Below are 20260 nucleotides of genomic sequence, written 5' to 3'. Positions count from 1 at the left end.
CGCCTCTCCAGACCCCCTATAGGGGACGGGACCCCTCACCAGACCCCCTATAGGGGACGGGACCCCTCACCATACCCCCTATAGGGGACGGGACCCCTCACCAGACCCTCTATAGTGGATGGGACCCCTCACCAGACCCCCTATAGGGGACAGGACCCCTCACCAGACCCCCTATAGGAGACGGGACCGCTCACCAGACCCCCTATAGGGGACAGGACCCCTGACAGTGCAGCAGTGATATGAATCAGACCAGTTACAATCTCTGACATTTCTGCCACACAGTGCAGGTTTACATAGAATTTTGTTGTGTTTTTCGCTGTAAGTTCAGTGCCAGAATGCACATTAAAAGCCCCTCACAATCTGCTTCCAACAAGCCCCCCAAGCCTTGAAATGAGAAAACCTGCTGAAGCCACAAAACCGTTTTTTCCTCGTATTAATAAAAAGCGTCTTCTACATTGTTCGGTTTGGTTCCACATGTAATTTCAGGCAGAATGTGCAGATAATGTGTATGGGGGAGGGGAGGTTATTTCTTTTTTTTGCCAAAGTTTCAGTATCGGAAATTTACTATATTGATGACCCCCTGTTATAAGTAAAATTGCCCCAAAGGCCACACTAAACACATTATTATTTATATCACACCATTAATTCCATGGTGCTGTACATGAGAAGTGGTCACATACGGAGTTATAGATATCATTTACAGTAAACAAAAAAACCATTAAACACCTGCCTCAGAGCATCACCAAAAGCCAGATACAGAAACTTCTTACACAATCACCCTAAGACATGTTTCCTTCAGAAGTGATATTTTACATGTACATTTCTCAGCCAGAAAATCCACACGAAAAATTCCATGTGACCACCCCCTGACAATGACGTGTTCCCCCGGTAACCAGTCACCTGATGAGACATGACCACTTTCTCTTACTTTATTCCCACTGCTCCTGAATAATACATTATTTATTCAAGTGTTTCTAAATCCACCACACGGTTCTAGAGATCTCGGCCATTTTATTTTATGACTGTGTTTGCTCTTTTTTAATCATAATGACAACCCAAAACATCCAAATGACCCCAATCAAAAGTTCACATACCCTGATGATTTTGGCCTGATAACATGTACAGAAGTTGACACAAATGGGTTTGAATGGCTACTAAAGGTAACATCCTCACCTGTGACCTGTTTGCTTGTAATCAGTGTGTGTGCTGAGTGAGTTTCTGGGATCCAGACAGACTCTGGCATCTTTCATCCAGCCACTGACGATTTTGGATTTTGAGTCATAGGAAAGCAAAATTATTGTCAACAGATCTACGGGAAAAGGTAGTTGAACTGTATAAAACAGGAAAGGGACACAAAACGATATCCAAAAAATTGATAATGCCAGTCAGCAGCGTTCAAACTGTGATTAACAAATGGAAAATCAGGGGCTCTGTAAAAACAAAACCACAGTCAGGTAGACCAACAAAAATATCGTCCACAGCTGCCAGGAAAATAGTTTGGGATACAAAGAAAAACCCACAAATAACATCAGCTGAAATACAGAACTCTCTGAAAAATAGCGATCTGGCTGTTTCAAGATGCACAATGAGGAGGCACGTGAAGAAAAATGGGCTGCATGGTCGAGTCATTAGAAGAAAGACATTACTGCACACATGCCACAAAGTATCTCACCAACAATATGCAAAACAGCACAAAGTCAAGCCTCAAAACTTCTGGAACAAGGTAATTTGGAGTGAGGAGACCAAAACTGAACTCTTTAGCCACAACTAGGGTTGAGCGAAACGGATCGTTCATTTTCAAAAGTCGCCGACTTTTGGCAAAGTCGGGTTTCATGAAACCCGACCCGATCCCTGTGTGGGGTCGGCCATGCGGTACGCGACTTTCGCGCCAAAGTCGCGTTTCGTATGACGCACTTGGCGCCATTTTTTTCAGCCAATGAAGGGGCGTGGGCAGAGTGATGACATAGGCGTCCACGCCCCTAAGACCTATCGCCATATTGTCGCTTGTGCGCTGTAGCGATTTGAAATGTGTAACACCAGCTTTTCAGTAGAGAGAGAGAGAGAGAGAGAGAGAGAGAAAAAAAAAAAAAAAAAATCCCATTGGCTTTGCATTGGGTTTCGTGTTTCGGTCGATCCTCGACTTTTCGCCATAATCGGCCGATTTCACTCGACTCGACTTTTGAGATAGTCGGGTTTCGCGAAACCCGGCTCAACCCTAAAAAAGTCAAGGTCGCTCAACCCTAGCCACAACCATATGGGTATGTGCACACGTTGCAGATTCGTGTGCGGATTTTTCCAAGCAGATTCCGAAAAATCCACAGGTAAAACGCCCTGCGTTTTACCTGCAGATTTACCACGGATTTTGTGTGGATTTCACATGCGTTTTCAAACCTGTGGATTCCAATTATGGAAACGCCACGAAAGAAAAAAACAATTGACAGTCCAAAATTAAAATTTACTATATTAATATCTCAGGTAAAAATGACAGAAAAAACGATCAAAAATTACATAAAATTATACTCAATGAATTGGCATAATGCTTTTGTATGCAATAAATGGGGCGTTTGTTACCTGGAATATATGTGGAAAAATTTATAAAGTGCAAAAAAAATAGAAAAATGAATGAATGAAATATCAGAAAAAAATAAAAAAATCACACATATCAAATGTATAAACAACCATGTGTAAAAAGTGATAAAATGCGTGAATATTAATAAAAAATTGTAAAAAGAAACCGCACAAAAAATCAAGTGAAAGGGTTACAATATTTAGAACCACTATGTTAGTGCTAATAAAGTGACAGTGCACACATTACACCACAAGGTGTCAGTAGATCCACATTATAATTTAGCTGACCAGGAGCTGGCGTATACACACAATGTCATCTACTATATAATTGTCTAAGGGTCACTTCCGTCTGTCTGTCTTTCTGTCTGTCACGGATATTCATTGGTCGCGGCCTCTGTCTGTCATGGAAATCCAAGTTACTGATTGGTCGCGGCAAAACAGCCATGACCAATCAGCGACGGCCACAGTCCGGCGGCAACATGGCCGCTCCTTCTTCCCCGCAGTCAGTGCCCCCTCCATACTCCCCTCCAGTTAGCGCTCACACAGGGTTAATGGCAGCGCTAACCGACCGCGCTATGCCGCGGTTGTAACGCACTCGGTTAACGCTGCTATTAACCCTGTGTGACCAACATTTTACTATTGATGCTGCCTATGCGGCATCAATAGTAAAAAGATCTAATGTTAAAAATAATGAAAAAAAAAATCGTTATATACTCACCGTCTGTCGGCCCCTCGGATCCACAACAGGCCTTTCCGGCTCGCGACGCTCCGGTAACTGGTCCATGCTGCGATCTCGCGAGATGATGACGTAGCGGTCTCGCGAGACCGCTACGTCATCATCTCGCGAGACCGCAATGCACTCTTGAGACCGGAGCGCGCGACCAGCGTCGGGAACCGCTTCGCTTAGACCCGGAAGGTGAGTATATAACTATTTTTTATTTTAATTTTTTTTTTTTTTAAAACTGGGATATGATTCCCACATTGCTATATACTACGTGGCTATGCAATATACTACATGGGCTGTGCAATATACTACGTGACTGGGCAATATACTACGTGGCTGGGCAATATACTACGTGGGCTGGGCAATATACTACGTGGGCTGGGCAATATACTACGTGGGCTGGGCAATATACTACGTGGGCTGGGCAATATACTACGTGGGCTGGGCAATATACTACGTGGCTGGTCAATATGCTACGTGGCTGGGCAATATGCTACGTGGCTGGGCAATATACAGGTCCTTCTCAAAAAATTAGCATATAGTGTTAAATTTCATTATTTACCATAATGTAATGATTACAATTAAACTTTCATATATTATAGATTCATTATCCACCAACTGAAATTTGTCAGGTCTTTTATTGTTTTAATACTGATGATTTTGGCATACAACTCCTGATAACCCAAAAAACCTGTCTCAATAAATTAGCATATTTCACCCATCCAATCAAATAAAAGTGTTTTTTAATAACAAACAAAAAAACCAACAAATAATAATGTTCAGTTATGCACTCAATACTTGGTCGGGAATCCTTTGGCAGAAATGACTGCTTCAATGCGGCGTGGCATGGAGGCAATCAGCCTGTGACACTGCTGAGATGTTATGGAGGCCCAGGATGCTTCAATAGCGGCCTTAAGCTCATCCAGAGTGTTGGGTCTTGCGTCTCTCAACTTTCTCTTCACAATATCCCACAGATTCTCTATGGGGTTCAGGTCAGGAGAGTTGGCAGGCCAATTGAGCACAGTAATACCATGGTCAGTAAACCATTTACCAGTGGTTTTGGCACTGTGAGCAGGTGCCAGGTCGTGCTGAAAAATGAAATCTTCATCTCCATAAAGCATTTCAGCCGATGGAAGCATGAAGTGCTCCAAAATCTCCTGATAGCTAGCTGCATTGACCCTGCCCTTGATGAAACACAGTGGACCAACACCAGCAGCTGACATGGCACCCCACACCATCACTGACTGTGGGTACTTGACACTGGACTTCAGGCATTTTGGCATTTCCTTCTCCCCAGTCTTCCTCCAGACTCTGGCACCTTGATTTCCGAATGACATGCAAAATTTGCTTTCATCAGAAAAAAGTACTTGGGACCACTTAGCAACAGTCCAGTGCTGCTTCTCTGTAGCTCAAAAGTGGCTTTACCTGGGGAATGCGGCACCTGTAGCCCATTTCCTGCACACGCCTGTGCACGGTGGCTCTGGATGTTTCCACACCAGACTCAGTCCACTGCTTCCTCAGGTTCCCCAAGGTCTGGAATCGGTCCTTCTCCACAATCTTCCTCAGGGTCCGGTCTCCTCTTCTCGTTGTACAGCGTTTTCTGCCACATTGTTTCCTTCCAACAGACTTACCATTGAGGTGCCTTGATACAGCACTCTGGGAACAGCCTATTTGTTGAGAAATTTCTTTCTGGGTCTTACCCTCTTGCTTGAGGGTGTCAATGATGGCCTTCTTGACATCTGTCAGGTCGCTAGTCTTACCCATGATGGGGGTTTTGAGTAATGAACCAGGCAGGGAGTTTATAAAAGCCTCAGGTATCTTTTGCATGTGTTTAGAGTTAATTAGTTGATTCAGAAGATTAGGGTAATAGGTCGTTTAGAGAACCTTTTCTTGATATGCTAATTTATTGAGACAGGTTTTTTGGGTTATCAGGAGTTGTATGCCAAAATCATCAGTATTAAAACAATAAAAGACCTGACAAATTTCAGTTGGTGGATAATGAATCTATAATATATGAAAGTTTAATTGTAATCATTACATTATGGTAAATAATGAAATTTAACACTATATGCTAATTTTTTGAGAAGGACCTGTACTACGTGGCTGGGCAATATACTACGTGGCTGGGCAATATACCACGTGGCTGGGCAATATACTACGTGGCTGTGCTATACTACGTGGCTGTGCTATATACTACGTGGCTGGGCAATATACTACATGGCTGTGCTATACTACGTGGCTGTGCTATATACTACATGGCTGGGCAATATACTACATGGCTGTGCTATACTACGTGGCTGTGCTATATACTACGTGGCTGGGCAATATACTACGTGACTGGGCAATATACTACGTGGCTGTGCTATACTACGTGGCTGTGCTACATACTACGTGGCTGTGCTACATACTACGTGGCTGGGCAATATACTATGTGACTGGGCAATATACTACATGGCTGGGCAATATACTACATGGACATGCATATTCTAGAATACCCGATGCGTTAGAATTGGGCCACCATCTAGTGAAACATAAAAGACCACAACATACTCACCTTGGTCCTGTTCCCGCGTTCTGCTTCTCTCCCTGCCTCCGATGCCCAGCGGAACACAGCTGATGTGATGAAATGACGTTCTCGCATCAGCTGTTTCACATGCTGATTGGTGGAGTGGTCGGAGGCCCCTCCTCCACCAGCGCAGCGACAGCGAGCGGGAGGGCACGGTGCGGACCTCTGGTTTCTGGCCCCTTGGCTGTCTCGGTGCACATGTGGCCCAGGTCTGCCCTATATGAGTTTCACTTTTTGCAATGAAGAACTGAAATAAAGTCACTTTTTGATGATATTCTACTTTAGTGAGAAGCTCCTGTAAGGCTACTTTCACACTAGCGTCGGCCCAACATACCGACACATCCTGTCACAACGCAGCACAACGGGGGCATTATTACAACGCATCCGCTGCCCCATTGTGAGTTGCGGGGAGGAGGGGGCGGAGTTCCGGCCACGCATGCGCGGTCAGAAATGGAGGACACAACGCACCAAAAAACGTTACAAGCAACGTTTTTTGGTGCCGACGGTCCGTCACAACACGACGCAACCGTCGCACGACAGATGCAACGTGTGGCAATGCGTCGCTAATACACGCCTATGGAGAAAAAACGCATCCTGTAGACAACTTTGCAGGATGCGTTTTTACTACAAAACGACGCCTTGCGACACTAGTGTGAAAGTAGCCTAAGTGGAATCTTTGGCATTGCCCTATGCCTACATTTCTCTGCTGTAGCTGGGCATCATGACTCCTCCGCGGTGAAAACCTGGGGTTTCCTCACACAGACAGTCCAGCCCTCGGTGCAGCAGTCGCTCCCTGCAGCCTGCTCTGTCGCCGTCCCAGTCCTGAGCTGTGGACACTGGAGTTGCTCCTGTGAGGCCCCGGCCGCTCTGGCACCTCTGCACGGAGCTGTGTAGAGCGCCGGCTCCGGTCAGTTCCTCAGTACAGTCACTCTCCATCCCTGTCACCTCCCGGTGAGCCGTCTAGACTGGCGATGCTAGAAAGCGGCCTCAGAGGAGCCACTCCAATCTAAACGCAATCGTGGCCCGCCTATCATGTTTTGCGACAGTTTCCATGTTTTACGGCCCTAGCTTTTGGTTCTCTGATTTGCTTTTCGTTTTTTTTCTTCCGGGTGTCTGCAATGACAGTGGTTGGCTCCTTAGCGCGTAGTGCGCATGCGTGCAATGATGTACTGAGCCTGCGCAAGTGTTAGGGGTCATCGCTAAAGTTCGGGACTATCAGGAAGCGCAGATAGAAAAGCTTCCTGATTGTTTGTGTCCAGCGGAGTAAGTCGCCACTCATGATGAGCAGACACTCCCCGGAGGCGTGTGCGGAGCAATGAGTGCGGGCTCCGAAGTGGATGAACCCTGCAGCAAGAGGATCCGGAGAGAAGAAGCAGAAGTTGCCGAGGGCTGTGTGAGAGAGAGGGGCTCCCCGGGAAGCCGGGGCCCCAGCAGCACCGTGGGGAATAGAGGTGAAGTAGTAGGGCTAACACGTGACACCCAGCCCTGGCGGCGCCGCCACTTTCACTTTCTACTGGTGCCCCCATGTATGGGGCAGTACTCGGGCAGGTGACTGTAACCGCCGGCCTGTATAGGAGGGGGTCCTGTGTGTGTATGGGGAGGGGGGTCCTGTGTGTGTGTGTGTGTATGGGGAGGGGGGTCCTGTGTGTGTGTATGGGGAGGGGGGTCCTGTGTGTGTATGGGGAGGGGGGTCCTGTGTGTGTGTGTGTGTATGGGGAGGGGGGTCCTGTGTGTGTGTATGGGGAGTGGGGTCCTGTGTGTGTGTGTGTGTGTATGGGGAGGGGGGTCCTGTGTGTGTGTGTGTGTGTATGGGGAGGGGGGTCCTGTGTGTGTGTGTGTGTATGGGGAGGGGGGTCCTGTGTGTGTGTGTGTATGGGGAGGGGGGTCCTGTGTGTGTGTGTGTGTGTATGGGGAGGGGGGTCCTGTGTGTGTGTGTGTGTGTATGGGGAGGGGGGTCCTGTGTGTGTGTGTGTATGGGGAGGGGGGTCCTGTGTGTGTGTGTGTGTGTGTGTGGGGAGGGGGGTCCTGTGTGTGTGTGTGTGTGTGGGGAGGGGGGTCCTGTGTGTGTGTGTGTGTGTGGGGAGGGGGGTCCTGTGTGTGTGTGTGTGTGTGGGGAGGGGGGTCCTGTGTGTGTGTGTGTGTGTGGGGAGGGGGGTCCTGTGTGTGTGTGTGTGGGGAGGGGGGTCCTGTGTGTGTGTGTGTGTGGGGAGGGGGGTCCTGTGTGTGTGTGTGTGTGTGGGGAGGGGGGTCCTGTGTGTGTGTGTGTGTATGGGGAGGGGGGTCCTGTGTGTGTGTGTGTGTATGGGGAGGGGGGTCCTGTGTGTGTGTGTGTGTGTGTGTATGGGGAGTGGGGTCCTGTGTGTGTGTGTGTGTATGGGGAGTGGGGTCCTGTGTGTGTGTGTGTGTGTGTGTGTATGTATGGGGAGTGGGGTCCTGTGTGTGTGTGTATGTGTGTGTGTGTGTATGGGGAGTGGGGTCCTGTGTGTGTGTGTATGGGGAGTGGGGTCCTGTGTGTGTGTGTGTGTGTGTGTATGGGGAGTGGGGTCCTGTGTGTGTGTGTGTGTATGGGGAGGGGGGTCCTGTGTGTGTGTGTATGGGGACGGGGGTCGTGTGTGTATGGGGAGGGGGGTCCTGTGTGTGTGTGTGTGTGTATGGGGAGGGGGGTCCTGTGTGTATGGGGAGGGGGGTCCTGTGTGTATGGGGAGTGGGGTCCTGTGTGTGTGTGTGTGTATGGGGAGGGGGGTCCTGTGTGTGTGTGTGTATGGGGAGGGGGGTCCTGTGTGTGTGTGTATGGGGAGGGGAGTCGTGTGTGTATGGGGAGGGGGTCCTGTGTGTGTATGGGGAGGGGGGTCCTGTGTGTGTGTGTGTGTATGGGGAGGGGGGTCCTGTGTGTGTGTGTGTATGTATGGGGAGGGGGGTCCTGTGTGTGTGTGTGTATGTATGGGGAGGGGGGTCCTGTGTGTGTGTGTGTGTATGTATGGGGAGGGGGGTCCTGTGTGTGTGTGTGTGTGTGTATGTATGGGGAGGGGGGTCCTGTGTGTGTGTGTGTGTGTGTGTGTGTATGGGGAGGGGGGTCCTGTGTGTGTGTGTGTGTATGGGGAGGGGGGTCCTGTGTGTGTGTGTGTGTATGGGGAGGGGGGTCCTGTGTGTGTGTGTGTATGGGGAGGGGGGTCCTGTGTGTGTGTGTGTGTATGGGGAGGGGGGTCCTGTGTGTGTGTGTATGGGGAGGGGGGTCCTGTGTGTGTGTGTGTATGGGGAGGGGGGTCCTGTGTGTGTATGGGGAGGGGGGTCCTGTGTGTGTGTGTATGGGGAGGGGGGTCCTGTGTGTGTGTGTGTGTGTGTATGGGGAGGGGGGTCCTGTGTGTGTGTGTATGGGGAGGGGGGTCCTGTGTGTGTGTGTGTGTGTGTGTGTGTATGGGGAGGGGGGTCCTGTGTGTGTGTGTGTGTGTATGGGGAGGGGGGTCCTGTGTGTGTGTGTGTGTGTATGGGGAGGGGGGTCCTGTGTGTGTGTGTGTATGGGGAGGGGGGTCCTGTGTGTGTGTGTGTATGGGGAGGGGGGTCCTGTGTGTGTGTGTGTATGGGGAGGGGGGTCCTGTGTGTGTGTGTGTGTATGGGGAGGGGGGTCCTGTGTGTGTGTGTGTATGGGGAGGGGGGTCCTGTGTGTGTGTGTGTATGGGGACGGGGGTCCTGTGTGTGTGTGTGTATGGGGAGGGGGGTCCTGTGTGTGTGTGTGTATGGGGAGGGGGGTCCTGTGTGTGTGTGTGTGTGTATGGGGAGGGGGGTCCTGTGTGTGTGTGTGTGTGTGTGTATGGGGAGGGGGGTCCTGTGTGTGTGTGTGTGTGTATGGGGAGGGGGGTCCTGTGTGTGTGTGTGTGTGTGTATGGGGAGGGGGGTCCTGTGTGTGTGTGTGTGTGTGTATGGGGAGGGGGGTCCTGTGTGTGTGTGTGTGTGTGTGTATGGGGAGGGGGGTCCTGTGTGTGTGTGTGTGTGTATGGGGAGGGGGGTCCTGTGTGTGTGTGTGTGTATGGGGAGGGGGGTCCTGTGTGTGTGTGTGTGTATGGGGAGGGGGGTCCTGTGTGTGTATGGGGAGGGGGGTCCTGTGTGTGTGTGTGTGTGTATGGGGAGGGGGGTCCTGTGTGTGTGTGTGTGTATGGGGAGGGGGGTCCTGTGTGTGTGTGTGTGTATGGGGAGGGGGGTCCTGTGTGTGTGTGTGTGTATGGGGAGGGGGGTCCTGTGTGTGTGTGTGTGTATGGGGAGGGGGGTCCTGTGTGTGTGTGTGTGTGTGTATGGGGAGGGGGGTCCTGTGTGTGTGTGTGTGTGTATGGGGAGGGGGGTCCTGTGTGTGTGTATGGGGAGGGGGGTCCTGTGTGTGTATGGGGACGGGGGTCGTGTGTGTATGGGGAGGGGGGTCCTGTGTGTGTGTGTATGGGGAGTGGGGTCCTGTGTGTGTGTGTGTATGGGGAGGGGGGTCCTGTGTGTGTGTGTATGGGGAGGGGGGTCCTGTGTGTGTGTGTATGGGGAGGGGGGTCCTGTGTGTGTGTGTATGGGGAGGGGGGTCCTGTGTGTGTGTGTATGGGGAGGGGGGTCCTGTGTGTGTGTGTGTGTATGGGGAGGGGGGTCCTGTGTGTGTGTGTGTGTGTGTATGGGGAGGGGGGTCCTGTGTGTGTATGGGGAGGGGGGTCCTGTGTGTGTATGGGGAGGGGGGGTCCTGTGTGTGTGTGTGTATGGGGAGGGGGGTCGTGTGTGTGTGTGTGTGTATGGGGAGGGGGGTCCTGTGTGTGTGTGTGTATGGGGAGAGGAGTCCTGTGTGTGTATGGGGAGGGGGGTCCTGTGTGTGTGTGTGTGTGTGTGTGTGTGTATGGGGAGGGGGGTCCTGTGTGTGTATGGGGAGGGGGGTCCTGTGTGTGTATGGGGAGGGGGGGTCCTGTGTGTGTGTGTGTGTATGGGGAGGGGGGTCGTGTGTGTGTGTGTATGGGGAGGGGGGTCCTGTGTGTGTGTGTGTATGGGGAGAGGAGTCCTGTGTGTGTATGGGGAGGGGGGTCCTGTGTGTGTGTGTGTGTGTATATGGGGAGGGGGGTCCTGTGTGTGTATGGGGAGGGGGGGCCTGTGTGTGTATGGGGAGGGGGGTCGTGTGTGTATAGGGAGGGGGGTCCTGTGTGTGTGTGTGTGTGGGGAGGGGGGTCCTGTGTGTGTGTGTATGGGGAGGGGGGTCCTGTGTGTGTGTATGGGGAGGGGGGTCCTGTGTGTGTGTATGGGGAGGGGGGTCCTGTGTGTGTGTGTATGGGGAGGGGGGTCCTGTGTGTGTGTGTGTATGGGGAGGGGGGTCCTGTGTGTGTGTATGGGGAGGGGGGTCCTGTGTGTGTATGGGGAGGGGGGTCCTGTGTGTGTATGGGGAGGGGGGTCCTGTGTGTGTGTGGGGAGGGGGGTCCTGTGTGTGTGTGTGTGTGTGGGGAGGGGGGTCCTGTGTGTGTGTGTGTGTGTGGGGAGGGGGGTCCTGTGTGTGGGGGGAGGGGGGTCCTGTGTGTGTGTGTGTGGGGAGGGGCGTCCTGTGTGTGTGTGGGGAGGGGGGTCCTGTGTGTGTGTGTGGGGAGGGGGGTCCTGTGTGTGTGTGTGGGGAGGGGGGTCCTGTGTGTGTGTGTGTGTGGGGAGGGGGGTCCTGTGTGTGTGTGTGTGGGGAGGGGGGTCCTGTGTGTGTGTGTGTGTGGGGAGGGGGGTCCTGTGTGTGTGTGTGTGGGGAGGGGGGTCCTGTGTGTGTGTGTGTGGGGAGGGGGGTCCTGTGTGTGTGTGTGTGTGGGGAGGGGGGTCCTGTGTGTGTGTGTGTGTGGGGAGGGGGGTCCTGTGTGTGTGTGTGTGTGTGGGGAGGGGGGTCCTGTGTGTGTGTGTGTGTGGGGAGGGGGGTCCTGTGTGTGTGTGTGTGTGTGTGTGTATGGGGAGGGGGGTCCTGTGTGTGTATGGGGAGGGGGGTCGTGTGTGTATGGGGAGGGGGGTCCTGTGTGTGTGTGTGTGTGGGGAGGGGGGTCCTGTGTGTGTGTGTGTATGGGGAGGGGGGTCCTGTGTGTGTGTATGGGGAGGGGGGTCCTGTGTGTGTGTGTATGGGGAGGGGGGTCCTGTGTGTGTGTGTGTATGGGGAGGGGGGTCCTGTGTGTGTGTGTATGGGGAGGGGGGTCCTGTGTGTGTGTATGGGGAGGGGGGTCCTGTGTGTGTGTATGGGGAGGGGGGTCCTGTGTGTGTGTATGGGGAGGGGGGTCCTGTGTGTGTGTATGGGGAGGGGGGTCCTGTGTGTGTGTATGGGGAGGGGGGTCCTGTGTGTGTATGGGGAGGGGGGTCCTGTGTGTGTATGGGGAGGGGGGTCCTGTGTGTGTATGGGGAGGGGGGTCCTGTGTGTGTGTGGGGAGGGGGGTCCTGTGTGTGTGTGTGTGTGTGTGGGGAGGGGGGTCCTGTGTGTGTGGGGAGGGGGGTCCTGTGTGTGTGTGTGTGGGGAGGGGGGTCCTGTGTGTGTGTGTGTGTGTGTGTGGGGAGGGGGGTCCTGTGTGTGTGTGGGGAGGGGGGTCCTGTGTGTGTGTGTGTGGGGAGGGGGGTCCTGTGTGTGTGTGTGTGGGGAGGGGGGTCCTGTGTGTGTGTGTGTGTGTGTGGGGAGGGGGGTCCTGTGTGTGTGTGTGTGGGGAGGGGGGTCCTGTGTGTGTGTGTGTGGGGAGGGGGGTCCTGTGTGTGTGTGTGGGGAGGGGGGTCCTGTGTGTGTGTGTGTGGGGAGGGGGGTCCTGTGTGTGTGTGTGTGGGGAGGGGGGTCCTGTGTGTGTGTGTGTGGGGAGGGGGGTCCTGTGTGTGTGTGTGTGTGTGGGGAGGGGGGTCCTGTGTGTGTGTGTGTGTGTGTGTGGGGAGGGGGGTCCTGTGTGTGTGTGTGTGTGTGTGGGGAGGGGGGTCCTGTGTGTGTGTGTGTGTGTGTGTGGGGAGGGGGGTCCTGTGTGTGTGTGTGTGTGGGGAGGGGGGTCCTGTGTGTGTGTGTGTGTGTGGGGAGGGGGGTCCTGTGTGTGTGTGTGTGTGTGTGTGTGGGGAGGGGGGTCCTGTGTGTGTGTGTGTGTGTGGGGAGGGGGGTCCTGTGTGTGTGTGTGTGTGTGTGTGGGGAGGGGGGTCCTGTGTGTGTGTGTGTGTGTGTGTGTGTGTGGGGAGGGGGGTCCTGTGTGTGTGTGTGTATGGGGAGGGGGGTCCTGTGTGTGTGTGTGTGTATGGGGAGGGGGGTCCTGTGTGTATGGGGAGGGGGGTCCTGTGTGTGTGTGTATGGGGAGGGGGGTCCTGTGTGTGTGTGTATGGGGAGGGGGGTCCTGTGTGTGTGTGTATGGGGAGGGGGGTCCTGTGTGTGTGTGTATGGGGAGGGGGGTCCTGTGTGTGTGTGTATGGGGAGGGGGGTCCTGTGTGTGTGTGTATGGGGAGGGGGGTCCTGTGTGTGTGTGTATGGGGAGGGGGGTCCTGTGTGTGTATGGGGAGGGGGGTCCTGTGTATGTGTGTGTGTGTATGGGGAGGGGGGTCCTGTGTGTGTATGGGGAGGGGGGTCCTGTGTGTGTATGGGGAGGGGGGTCCTGTGTGTGTATGGGGAGGGGGGTCCTGTGTGTGTATGGGGAGGGGGGTCCTGTGTGTGTATGGGGAGGGGGGTCCTGTGTGTGTATGGGGAGGGGGGTCCTGTGTGTGTGTATGGGGAGGGGGGTCGTGTGTGTGTATGGGGAGGGGGGTCGTGTGTGTGTATGGGGAGGGGGGTCGTGTGTGTGTATGGGGAGGGGGGTCCTGTGTGTGTATGGGGAGGGGGGTCCTGTGTGTGTATGGGGAGGGGGGTCCTGTGTGTGTGTATGGGGAGGGGGGTCCTGTGTGTGTGTGTATGGGGAGGGGGGTCCTGTGTATGTGTGTGTGTGTATGGGGAGGGGGGTCCTGTGTATGTGTGTGTGTGTATGGGGAGGGGGGTCCTGTGTATGTGTGTGTGTGTATGGGGAGGGGGGTCCTGTGTATGTGTGTGTGTGTATGGGGAGGGGGGTCCTGTGTGTGTGTGTGTGTGTGTGTATGGGGAGGGGGGTCCTGTGTGTGTGTGTGTGTATGGGGAGGGGGGTCCTGTGTGTGTGTGTGTGTATGGGGAGGGGGGTCCTGTGTGTGTCTGTATGGGGAGGGGGGTCCTGTGTGTGTCTGTATGGGGAGGGGGGTCCTGTGTGTGTCTGTATGGGGAGGGGGGTCCTGTGTGTGTGTGTATGGGGAGGGGGGTCCTGTGTGTGTGTGTATGGGGAGGGGGGTCCTGTGTGTGTGTGTGTATGGGGAGGGGGGTCCTGTGTGTGTGTGTATGGGGAGGGGGGTCCTGTGTATGTGTGTGTGTGTGTGTGTGTGTATGGGGAGGGGGGTCCTGTGTGTGTGTGTATGGGGAGGGGGGTCCTGTGTGTGTATGGGGAGGGGGGTCCTGTGTGTGTGTGTATGGGGAGGGGGGTCCTGTGTGTGTGTGTGTGTGTGTGTATGGGGAGGGGGGTCCTGTGTGTGTGTGTGTGTGTGTGTGTATGGGGAGGGGGGTCCTGTGTGTGTGTGTGTGTGTATGGGGAGGGGGGTCCTGTGTGTGTGTGTGTGTGTATGGGGAGGGGGGTCCTGTGTGTGTGTGTATGGGGAGGGGGGTCCTGTGTGTGTGTGTGTGTATGGGGAGGGGGGTCCTGTGTGTGTGTGTATGGGGAGGGGGGTCCTGTGTGTGTGTGTATGGGGAGGGGGGTCCTGTGTGTGTGTGTATGGGGAGGGGGGTCCTGTGTGTGTGTGTATGGGGAGGGGGGTCCTGTGTGTGTGTGTATGGGGAGGGGGGTCCTGTGTGTGTGTGTGTGTGTATGGGGAGGGGGGTCCTGTGTGTGTATGGGGAGGGGGGTCCTGTGTATGTGTGTGTATGGGGAGGGGGGTCCTGTGTGTGTGTGTGTGTGTATGGGGAGGGGGGTCCTGTGTGTGTGTGTGTATGGGGAGGGGGGTCCTGTGTGTGTGTGTGTGTATGGGGAGGGGGGTCCTGTGTGTGTGTGTGTGTATGGGGAGGGGGGTCCTGTGTGTGTATGGGGAGGGGGGTCCTGTGTGTATGGGGAGGGGGGTCCTGTGTGTATGGGGAGGGGGGGTCCTGTGTGTGTGTGTATGGGGAGGGGGGTCCTGTGTGTGTGTGTGTGTGTGTGTGTATGGGGAGGGGGGTCCTGTGTGTATGGGGAGGGGGGTCCTGTGTATGTGTGTGTATGGGGAGGGGGGTCCTGTGTGTGTGTATGGGGAGGGGGGTCCTGTGTGTGTGTGTATGGGGAGGGGGGTCCTGTGTGTGTGTGTGTGTGTGTATGGGGAGGGGGGTCCTGTGTGTGTGTGTGTGTGTGTATGGGGAGGGGGGTCCTGTGTGTGTGTGTGTATGGGGAGGGGGGTCCTGTGTGTGTGTGTGTGTATGGGGAGGGGGGTCCTGTGTGTGTGTGTGTGTGTATGGGGAGGGGGGTCCTGTGTGTGTATGGGGAGGGGGGTCCTGTGTGTGTGTGTGTGTGTGTGTGTATGGGGAGGGGGGTCGTGTGTGTATGGGGAGGGGGGTCGTGTGTGTATGGGGAGGGGGGTCTGTGTGTGTGTGTGTATGGGGAGGGGGGTCCTGTGTGTGTATGGGGAGGGGGGTCCTGTGTATGTGTGTGTATGGGGAGGGGGGTCCTGTGTGTGTGTATGGGGAGGGGGGTCCTGTGTGTGTGTGTATGGGGAGGGGGGTCCTGTGTGTGTGTATGGGGAGGGGGGTCCTGTGTGTGTGTGTGTATGGGGAGGGGGGTCCTGTGTGTGTGTGTGTGTATGGGGAGGGGGGTCCTGTGTGTGTGTGTGTATGGGGAGGGGGGTCCTGTGTGTGTGTGTGTGTGTGTGTGTGTATGGGGAGGGGGGTCCTGTGTGTGTATGGGGAGGGGGGTCCTGTGTGTGTGTGTGTATGGGGAGGGGGGTCCTGTGTGTGTGTGTGTATGGGGAGGGGGGTCCTGTGTGTGTGTGTGTGTGTGTGTATGGGGAGGGGGGTCCTGTGTGTGTGTGTGTGTGTGTGTATGGGGAGGGGGGTCCTGTGTGTGTGTGTATGGGGAGGGGGGTCCTGTGTGTGTGTGTATGGGGAGGGGGGTCCTGTGTGTGTGTGTATGGGGAGGGGGGTCCTGTGTGTGTGTGTATGGGGAGGGGGGTCCTGTGTGTGTGTGTATGGGGAGGGGGGTCCTGTGTGTGTGTGTATGGGGAGGGGGGTCCTGTGTGTGTGTGTATGGGGAGGGGGGTCCTGTGTGTGTGTGTATGGGGAGGGGGGTCCTGTGTGTGTGTGTATGGGGAGGGGGGTCCTGTGTGTGTGTGTATGGGGAGGGGGGTCCTGTGTGTGTGTGTATGGGGAGGGGGGTCCTGTGTGTGTGTGTATGGGGAGGGGGGTCCTGTGTGTGTGTGTATGGGGAGGGGGGTCCTGTGTGTGTGTGTATGGGGAGGGGGGTCCTGTGTATGTGTGTGTATGGGGAGGGGGGTCCTGTGTATGTGTGTGTGTGTGTATGGGGAGGGGGGTCCTGTGTATGTGTGTGTGTGTGTATGGGGAGGGGGGTCCTGTGTGTGTGTGTGTATGGGGAGGGGGGTCCTGTGTGTGTGTGTGTGTATGGGGAGGGGGGTCCTGTGTGTGTGTGTGTATGGGGAGGGGGGTCCTGTGTGTGTGTGTATGGGGAGGGGGGTCCTGTGTGTGTGTGTATGGGGAGGGGGGTCCTGTGTGTGTGTGTGTGTATGGGGAGGGGGGTCCTGTGTGTGTATGGGGAGGGGGGTCCTGTGTGTATGGGGAGGGGGGGTCCTGTGTGTGTGTGTATGGGGAGGGGGGTCCTGTGTGTGTGTGTGTGTGTGTATGGGGAGGGGGGTCCTGTGTGTATGGGGAGGGGGGTCCTGTGTATGTGTGTGTATGGGGAGGGGGGTCCTGTGTGTGTGTGTGTGTGTATGGGGAGGGGGGTCGTGTGTGTGTGTGTGTATGGGGAGGGGGGTCCTGTGTGTGTATGGGGAGGGGGGTCCTGTGTGTGTGTGTGTGTGTATGGGGAGGGGGGTCCTGTGTGTGTGTGTGTGTATGGGGAGGGGGGTCCTGTGTGTGTGTGTGTGTATGGGGAGGGGGGTCCTGTGTGTGTGTGTGTGTATGGGGAGGGGGGTCCTGTGTGTGTGTGTGTGTATGGGGAGGGGGGTCCTGTGTGTGTGTGTGTGTATGGGGAGGGGGGTCCTGTGTGTGTGTGTGTGTGTGTGTGTGTGTGTATGGGGAGGGGGGTCCTGTGTGTGTGTGTATGGGGAGGGGGGTCCAGTGTGTGTGTGTGTATGGGGAGGGGGGTCCTGTGTGTGTGTATGGGGAGGGGGGTCCTGTGTGTGTGTATGGGGAGGGGGGTCCTGTGTGTGTGTATGGGGAGGGGGGTCCTGTGTGTGTGTGTATGGGGAGGGGGGTCCTGTGTGTGTGTGTATGGGGAGGGGGGTCCTGTGTGTGTGTGTGTGTATGGGGAGGGGGGTCCTGTGTGTGTGTGTGTGTGTGTGTGTATGGGGAGGGGGGTCCTGTGTGTGTGTGTATGGGGAGGGGGGTCCAGTGTGTGTGTGTGTATGGGGAGGGGGGTCCTGTGTGTGTGTATGGGGAGGGGGGTCCTGTGTGTGTGTATGGGGAGGGGGGTCCTGTGTGTGTGTGTATGGGGAGGGGGGTCCTGTGTGTGTGTGTATGGGGAGGGGGGTCCTGTGTGTGTGTGTGTATGGGGAGGGGGGTCCTGTGTGTGTGTGTGTATGGGGAGGGGGGTCCTGTGTGTGTGTGTGTATGGGGAGGGGGGTCCTGTGTGTGTGTGTGTATGGGGAGGGGGGTCCTGTGTGTGTGTGTATGGGGAGGGGGGTCCTGTGTGTGTGTGTATGGGGAGGGGGGTCCTGTGTGTGTGTGTATGGGGAGGGGGGTCCTGTGTGTGTGTATGGGGAGGGGGGTCCTGTGTGTGTGTGGGGAGGGGGGTCCTGTGTGTGTGTGGGGAGGGGGGTCCTGTGTGTGTGTGTGTGTGTGTGGGGAGGGGGGTCCTGTGTGTGGGGGGAGGGGGGTCCTGTGTGTGTGTGTGTGGGGAGGGGGGTCCTGTGTGTGTGTGGGGAGGGGGGTCCTGTGTGTGTGTGTGTGTGTGGGGAGGGGGGTCCTGTGTGTGTGTGTGGGGAGGGGGGTCCTGTGTGTGTGTGTGTGTGTGGGGAGGGGGGTCCTGTGTGTGTGTGTGTGGGGAGGGGGGTCCTGTGTGTGTGTGTGTGGGGAGGGGGGTCCTGTGTGTGTGTGTGTGGGGAGGGGGGTCCTGTGTGTGTGTGTGTGGGGAGGGGGGTCCTGTGTGTGTGTTTGTGGGGAGGGGGGTCCTGTGTGTGTATGGGGAGGGGGGTCCTGTGTGTGTATGGGGAGGGGGGTCCTGTGTGTGTATGGGGAGGGGGGTCCTGTGTGTGTATGGGGAGGGGGGTCCTGTGTGTGTGTATGGGGAGGGGGGTCCTGTGTGTGTGTATGGGGAGGGGGGTCGTGTGTGTGTATGGGGAGGGGGGTCCTGTGTGTGTATGGGGAGGGGGGTCCTGTGTGTGTGTGTGTGTGTGTGTATGGGGAGGGGGGTCCTGCGTGTGTATGGGGAGGGGGGTCCTGTGTATGTGTGTGTGTGTATGGGGAGGGGGGTCCTGTGTATGTGTGTGTGTATGGGGAGGGGGGTCCTGTGTGTGTGTGTATGGGGAGGGGGGTCCTGTGTGTGTGTGTGTATGGGGAGGGGGGTCCTGTGTGTGTGTGTGTGTGTGTATGGGGAGGGGGGTCCTGTGTGTGTGTGTGTGTGTGTATGGGGAGGGGGGTCCTGTGTGTGTGTGTGTGTGTGTGTGTGTGTATGGGGAGGGGGGTCGTGTGTGTATGGGGAGGGGGGTCCTGTGTGTGTGTGTGTGTGTGTGTGTGTGGGGAGGGGGGTCCTGTGTGTGTATGGGGAGGGGGGTCCTGTGTGTGTATGGGGAGGGGGGTCCTGTGTGTATGGGGAGGGGGGTCCTGTGTGTGTATGGGGAGGGGGGTCCTGTGTGTATGGGGAGGGGGGTCCTGTGTGTGTGTGTGTATGGGGAGGGGGGTCCTGTGTGTGTCTGTATGGGGAGGGGGGTCCTGTGTGTGTGTGTATGGGGAGGGGGGTCCTGTGTGTGTATGGGGAGGGGGGTCCTGTGTGTGTGTGTATGGGGAGGGGGGTCCTGTGTATGTGTGTGTATGGGGAGGGGGGTCCTGTGTGTGTGTGTGTGTATGGGGAGGGGGGTCCTGTGTATGTGTGTGTGTGTGTATGGGGAGGGGGGTCCTGTGTGTGTGTGTGTGTGTATGGGGAGGGGGGTCCTGTGTGTATGGGGAGGGGGGTCCTGTGTGTATGGGGAGGGGGGTCCTGTGTGTATGGGGAGGGGGGTCCTGTGTGTGTGTGTATGGGGAGGGGGGTCCTGTGTGTGTGTGTGTGTATGGGGAGGGGGGTCCTGTGTGTGTGTGTGTGTGTGTGTGTGTATGGGGAGGGGGGTCCTGTGTGTGTGTGTGTGTGTATGGGGAGGGGGGTCCTGTGTGTGTGTGTGTGTGTGTATGGGGAGGGGGGTCCTGTGTGTGTGTGTGTGTATGGGGAGGGGGGTCCTGTGTGTGTGTGTGTGTATGGGGAGGGGGGTCCTGTGTGTGTGTGTGTGTATGGGGAGGGGGGTCCTGTGTGTGTATGGGGAGGGGGGTCCTGTGTGTGTATGGGGAGGGGGGTCCTGTGTGTGTATGGGGAGGGGGGTCCTGTGTGTGTATGGGGAGGGGGGTCCTGTGTGTGTGTGTATGGGGAGGGGGGTCCTGTGTGTGTATGGGGAGGGGGGTCCTGTGTGTGTATGGGGAGGGGGGTCCTGTGTGTGTATGGGGAGGGGGGTCCTGTGTATGTGTGTGTATGGGGAGGGGGGTCCTGTGTGTGTGTGTGTATGGGGAGGGGGGTCCTGTGTGTGTGTGTGTGTGTGTGTGTGTATGGGGAGGGGGGTCCTGTGTGTGTGTGTGTGTGTGTGTGTGTATGGGGAGGGGGGTCCTGTGTGTGTGTGTGTGTGTGTGTGTATGGGGAGGGGGGTCCTGTGTGTGTGTGTGTGTATGGGGAGGGGGGTCCTGTGTGTGTGTGTGTGTATGGGGAGGGGGGTCCTGTGTGTGTATGGGGAGGGGGGTCCTGTGTGTGTATGGGGAGGGGGGTCCTGTGTGTGTGTGTATGGGGAGGGGGGTCCTGTGTGTGTATGGGGAGGGGGGTCCTGTGTGTGTATGGGGAGGGGGGTCCTGTGTGTGTATGGGGAGGGGGGTCCTGTGTATGTGTGTGTATGGGGAGGGGGGTCCTGTGTGTGTGTGTGTGTGTGTGTATGGGGAGGGGGGTCCTGTGTGTGTGTGTGTGTGTGTGTGTATGGGGAGGGGGGTCCTGTGTGTGTGTGTGTGT

General features: G+C 56.0%; 1 protein-coding gene and 1 long non-coding RNA gene across 4 annotated transcripts in view; one reads left to right on the top strand and one right to left on the bottom strand.

The window, feature by feature from the left end:
- Positions 1-530: 530 nt before the first annotated feature.
- Positions 531-6896, bottom strand: LOC138665559 (uncharacterized). The gene is made up of 2 exons (XR_011318486.1): positions 6556-6896; positions 531-1309 (listed from the first exon to the last, which is right to left on the bottom strand). It is a non-coding gene; the product is annotated as an uncharacterized lncRNA (long non-coding RNA).
- A 107-nt stretch (positions 6897-7003) lies between these two features.
- PARG (poly(ADP-ribose) glycohydrolase) overlaps positions 7004-20260 on the top strand; it is a 217060-nt gene continuing 203803 nt past the window's right edge. Inside the window, exon 1 of one of the 3 annotated variants that reach the window (XM_069753149.1) lies at positions 7004-7309. In XM_069753149.1, coding sequence (XP_069609250.1) covers positions 7174-7309 — 136 coding nt within the window. In that variant the 5' untranslated portion in view covers positions 7004-7173. The remainder of the gene's footprint in view (positions 7310-20260) is intronic. The other 2 variants (XM_069753148.1, XM_069753150.1) reach the window with 2 other exon arrangements.

This window comes from Ranitomeya imitator, chromosome 2 (assembly GCF_032444005.1).
Source record: "Ranitomeya imitator isolate aRanImi1 chromosome 2, aRanImi1.pri, whole genome shotgun sequence".
Lineage (NCBI taxonomy): Eukaryota > Metazoa > Chordata > Amphibia > Anura > Dendrobatidae > Ranitomeya > Ranitomeya imitator.
Note: the sequence above shows the minus strand (reverse complement) of the source record. Positions and strands in the feature narration are given on the sequence as shown.